A 5714-nucleotide genomic window follows, 5' to 3' on the forward strand; every position below is an offset into this window, starting at 1 on the left:
TTTTTGACTTTCATTCATTTATATTTATTTTGGAGAGAAAAAGGTGAAGAAGCATGAGCTCATTTGTAAATAATTATAACATTCTACAATGAAAAGCCTCTACAAAAGCTAGGGTTAGTAATCTTCTTCAAAATGTAATTTCTCATCACATCCTGAAAGCAATCAATAAATCAAATGCTCCGACAGAAAAAGAGAATAAATCCGGTATCTGTGACTCTGCGACTTTCTCGCTAGATTTAGTGAAATGGAAAATGTGAAAAGATTTAGCAACACTAAGCTGTTTTTTTAGGTTGTATGAAATTTAAAACCTTGCATACTCTTGCTAGTTTCTCAACATTATTAGCTCTAGCTTTAATTTAAGGAGCCGTGCAAGTCATTTTCCACAACACTGTCCTGCACATATTTCAGAATAAAAGCCTTGAAGGGATTCTGTCCAATTAAAGACGCTGGAGTGCTTCTATTTTAAAAGTAAACAGGAAGTGTTTGATAATAGCTTAACTTTTTTCATGTCTGTAATATGTTCTACAGATACAGGCGTCAACACTGTAGTTATGTTGCTGGTGTGATGTCAATATTCTGTCAAAAGATCACTTTAACTGTAAAAACAGGCAAGAATCTCTAGAAGCTAGCAGCTAACACGCAGCCGAGCCACGATGCTAACACCGGGCGTAAAGACTTCTGCTACGTAGACTTTACGTAAAAAGTAAAGATAGGATTAAATGTTGAATATGTTTAGTTAGCAGTTAACTTTTAACTTAAGAAGTATCACTAAAATACTGTTTATCTATCTGAGTAAATATAGTCAACTAAGACAACCACTCAGTTAGCTGAAAGGCTAGTTTTGCATTATCCTCATGGTGTCTTTCTAGACAGTGTCTCCAGCCCGCTAACATTAGCTACCGTAGCTTAGCAGTGTTTACTTAGCTGACATAACTTGCTTCAGCAGCTGAGAACGGTTTAGGTTCTTCCTGAACTCCTCGACATTGTTGTTAAAAGTAACGTCGCAGAGAAAGTAAAAGTATGTAAATTGTGCACATTTGAGGTCAGCTTGCATTCAAACGCCAGTACAGTGATGGCGACTCGTTAACCTCCACTATTTCCCCGGCGGCTTGTGTAATGTACTGTAGTTACTGTCAACGTCCCATTAAACTGCCCTCCAACAATGTAAACTGTGAGCAGCCGTTGGGCGGTGCAGTGTCGTAGGTTTGAATTGCTTTATTTGGTGAAAGCATTCGTTTAACATGTGAAACAAACATTATTTCACTGACATGAGGTGTAATCCGGAGTTCACAGGTGATTCGCCCTGAGACGTTCAGGAGACTGCCTTCTTTTGCTGTTAAATGCCTAAAAGATTTAAAAAGACGTTGACGACATTTACAACTATTGAGTCAAATATAAAAGGCAACAAACACAAAGGAATAAAGCTTAGATTTTGACGTACGTACCCTTAAACCCATGGGTGTGCATGCATGTTGTTAAGTGGAAATAATTGTTTGAGTAGCTGATATTAAACCCGACAAAAAGATCATTCTGTGTGTCAAATATTATAGAGACTTACAAGAGTGCGAGTCGGGCTGAGGGAGCGAGAGCGCGCCGGGCTGTCATTCCTGCTCTGACTTCTACTCCACTGCAAACAAAACAAAAACACAAAAACAAACTCAACACCAGCAAACACACGAGCCCTTTAATGCTCTTACTGTACATTATTCTCCAGAGAACACTTATCAGTGACTACATGCACACTCATATTCTACTATTATTCAGAGTATGACAATATTCCTAATTTGGTATGGCTCATGTAAACATCATATTCTGTTTGGATATTGTGAATTATTCTGAATGGAGAATTTTCAGATTAAAACATGTGATATGTGGCTATTATTCTGGGTTTAGGAGCGTTCTTTGGACATGTCTACAGCTCATTCACTATCAGAGACTCAATGGAGGTTTTCACGTCTCTCTCCTGTTTACCAGCAGCTCTGTGCGTTGAACACAAACCGACAAACAACAGTTAGTAGAGCTGGAGTCGAGATGATGTCCAGAAGAACAGACGGTTCTCCTTCTGTTCTTCTGGACATCATGAAGGACTTGGATATCAAGAGATTTCTGAATATGAACAAATATCTCAACACCGACATTTTAGAGGAGGTTGTTGGTATATGTTAGTAGAATATTGCATGTAAACGTAGTTAATCCTGATGTGTTTGTAGTATTTTAGAGTCAGTACCACAGCGCCCCGTCGGGTCACAGCCTCGCCCTTCACCACCACAGCGTCTCCTTCCACGAGAGCCGGCCACACGTGGTACATCACCAGAGGAGCCGACAGCTCGGAGTCATAGCTGCGACGGTACCTGCAGACAGAGAGGCAGGGAACAGAAAACAAGAGGGTGTGAGGGGGACATCTACTGGCAGAGATCGGCTGTAGTTCTGAGGGTGATGTGTTTCACAATGATTGCACGGTTTATCTTGGATCAAATCATTACAGGATAAAATGTGAATCCCCAGATAATTAAATGTTCATCTGTAAGTTTCTGTCGTAGTCCCAGTAATAAGTGTTCATAACGTTTACTGAAATATCATCATATGATGCACGTGCATGAAAATATATCCTAAATATCTTCTAAAGTTTGATTCTGCTGGCAAAATATTACTAACGCAAAAGTAGATCTAAGGTAAACAAATCTCCTGGTTTTCACTCATTTAAAAATGTATTTAAAAAAATAATTGTATTTTAAGTAATCCCTTCTGACACACTTTTAGAGGACACTTCTATAAGAGAGACTATCCTTATTTTCTATTTAATTAATTTTGATTATTTTAATTCCTAATTTAAATGATTGGCTTTTATCAGTTGGCCCATTGATGGCAGTCATGTTCTCAGATGTAATGTAATGTTTTTTTCAACTAATATGTTATATATTATGATAAAAAATATTTTATTAAATAGGCTCTAAAAAGTAATAAACTACTTTATTTCCTTACATTTCACCGGTGTAAACAGACGCACACTGGCGTTGTAATGGCAGTACAATTATAATAATAAGACTAATAATGACCGTGCATAATATTTTGTTTTCTTTAGTGATTTTTTAGTTTTTTGCTGTGGTGGCAAAGACGTTACCAGCAGAAACACTGTGCTGCACATTTGTTTTGAAAGAGCAACGGTGTAATTTCATAATGCAGTCAGTCAGTATCAGTGACGGATATCTTTGCAGCGCTAGCTCCCACTGTGCTGCAGCCAAAAACAAGTCTGCTCTTTTCTTTCCTCTCTGGCAGTTTCAGGAGCACGATACATTACCACCACATCGGTGTGATGCTGCTGCCATTACAAATTATAGAAAAGCTTGTTGGAAAATAGTGTTTTTCATTAAGACAGTCAGAGTTTGTCGAGAGCTGGAGGCGAGACAAAATTTGGCTGCGGCGTGCTCGTAATTCTCCATTCAGGAAACCCCTGGATTGTTTGGAACATTAACTTAAACTCTCTATAGACTAAAGACTTTGGGTCGCCCTGTTACAGACACAGTAATGTACAAAGGACTGACTTTCTGTCTACGTAAAGTTCCCCATCACTTGCGAAGGCCAAGTCGAGCGGTGGGTCCAACGTCTGCATGGCGAACGCCACCCTGCAGGTCTCACTGATCAGGGTGCTGATGAGGGCAAAGTCAACCTCTGGCGGGAAAGAGATCCGAGGGTTCATGTTCATGGCGTTGATCACATCCTGTAGAGATAAAAACACACAAGACGGAAGCCCTAAACTTATTCAGCATCAAACAAAACTACAGTTGTGTGTTCGTAGATGCTGCAGAGGACACATGGGAGAAGTGTTAGATTCCTACATCGATGCTGGCCTGAACGTCAAAGAGGTCCAGGTTTCTGACGATGTAGTCCACAGCCATTTCCTCTGGACTCTCCAGCCCGAATCGGGACGGGGACAACGTCTTCTTCACGCGCAGCTTGAACTGACGGTAGGCCAGTTTTGCTGTCTGGAAGGATTCCTGACACGTGATAACATGGAAAGAAAGAACATCTTAAAGTCTATTGTAAGTGACGAAGACGAGTTGTAAAGTTTACCAAAGTCCAAAATAAGCCGTGGAGGAACAAACCGTAACATGTGGAACAACTCAAATAATCACACTTATGTTGTAATTCATTACCATCTTGCTTCTCAGAGTAATCGCAGGACGTTGCATTGAATGGTGCATTCAAGCTCTACTCAGTAAACATGAGAATTGGGCAAAGGTAAACTTTAATGCTATCGTGATGTGTTCAAATGTAAACTCGAATAAATCCAGATGTTTTCACGGTAATATAAATAGTTATTAGAGATGAATTATGAGCTGTTTAACTTCTTAACACTATAGCTCTAAGCAGCTGACAAGATTTTTTTTAGTCAAATAAAAACTCTAATTTCGTGTTTTCTGCAAATAAGCACCATAATTGACAATAACGTAGTAAGAGGATAACATTTACAATTGTTGACTCTTTACATTGACTTTGGGATAGTTGAAATGATGTCATACAGTTGCCATTCTAGGTCTCAGAAGCATTTATAATGACTTTTTAGGAAAAACAAATATACTGTCATTTGGGGTCCAATGGATCATAAAAGTCACGGTTCGGATCGAATCCGCACAAAAGAAAAAAGGAGCGAATATAACTTTTAGAGATCAATCCCAATCATTGGTGATCCATACTGGCATATACAGATACATGTTGTTTTGTTATAGCAGCTGATCTACAAGACTCCAGACCTTTTATTTAGTAAAACCATCAAAAATTCTTTGAAAAATGTCTCTGTTATATTCATCTATAACATTTAATTTCTTCGTAAAAACACACAATTCAAATTATTTGGAACTAGAAGATTTCTATTGCAAAAAAAATAAATCATTAATGGTTTTGATGTATGAGGTATTATAAGCTGGTCAGAGCTAGTGTTTGGAAGTTAAAGGGGTCATAACTTTCACTCTAATATTTTATATTACTGTGAAAGTATCTCCTTCAAACAACTTAATGTCACACTGTGATGGTTAAACTGTGAAATTCATCTGCGGTTCACATGCGATCTGTACGGATCACCGATCGACAACATACCGTTACACCACTAACCGTGATATGTATACCGGTACCGTCTATACTGTGATTTAACCTTTAGGCCGTACCGCCCAGCCTTAAGACCAGCCAAAGAACTTGGCCGTCAAGATAACAGATTTGGCGCTCGTTTTCCCTGCATGCACTTCTTCTGATTGCTCTAAAAATACGTAAGTCGTACCACGACAGCGATGAAGATGATTTTCTGGACCATCTCTAGGTCGACGATGTAGTGTCGTAGCATGCTCTGGGCCTCCAGACGCTCCACGGCGTACAGGTCGCTGAAGCGAGACACGAGGCGGGCGTAGCGAGAGGAGCTGGTGAGCTGAGCTCTGGTGGGCGACTCGCTCCTCGTGGGGCTGGAGGAGCAACTGAGCCTCGACATCGGACTCGGAGAGCGACTCCTCGACAACCTGAGTGAGAGAGACGGAGAGAGACGTTATGTGCAGTTGTGTCTGTTTCTCTCTCTCTCTGTCTCTCTGTCTGTCTGTCTCTTTCTGTCTCTCTCTCTGTCAGTCTGGCTCGGAGAGCGACTCCTCGACAACCTGAGAGAGGTGTGTGTGTGTGTGTGTGTGTGTGTGTGTGTGTGTGTGTGTGTGTGTGTGTGTGTGTGTTTTGTGTTT

The 5714-nt window shown here is 40.1% G+C and overlaps 1 protein-coding gene across 1 annotated transcript in view; it reads right to left on the minus strand.

Annotated features, from left to right (window-relative positions):
- Positions 1–192: 192 nt before the first annotated feature.
- Positions 193–5714, minus strand: part of spata18 (spermatogenesis associated 18) — a 12675-nt gene continuing 7153 nt past the window's right edge. Inside the window, exons 6-11 of the mRNA XM_031868257.1 lie at positions 5273–5504; positions 3837–3995; positions 3543–3718; positions 2228–2351; positions 1559–1627; positions 193–1344 (exon numbers count right to left, since the gene is read on the minus strand). Coding sequence (XP_031724117.1) covers positions 1288–1344; positions 1559–1627; positions 2228–2351; positions 3543–3718; positions 3837–3995; positions 5273–5504 — 817 coding nt within the window. The 3' untranslated portion in view covers positions 193–1287. The remainder of the gene's footprint in view (positions 1345–1558; positions 1628–2227; positions 2352–3542; positions 3719–3836; positions 3996–5272; positions 5505–5714) is intronic.

Source organism: Anarrhichthys ocellatus, unplaced genomic scaffold (genome assembly GCF_004355925.1).
Source record: "Anarrhichthys ocellatus isolate YVR2014 unplaced genomic scaffold, GSC_Weel_1.0 scaffold42, whole genome shotgun sequence".
In the NCBI taxonomy this organism is placed as follows: Eukaryota; Metazoa; Chordata; class Actinopteri; order Perciformes; family Anarhichadidae; genus Anarrhichthys; species Anarrhichthys ocellatus.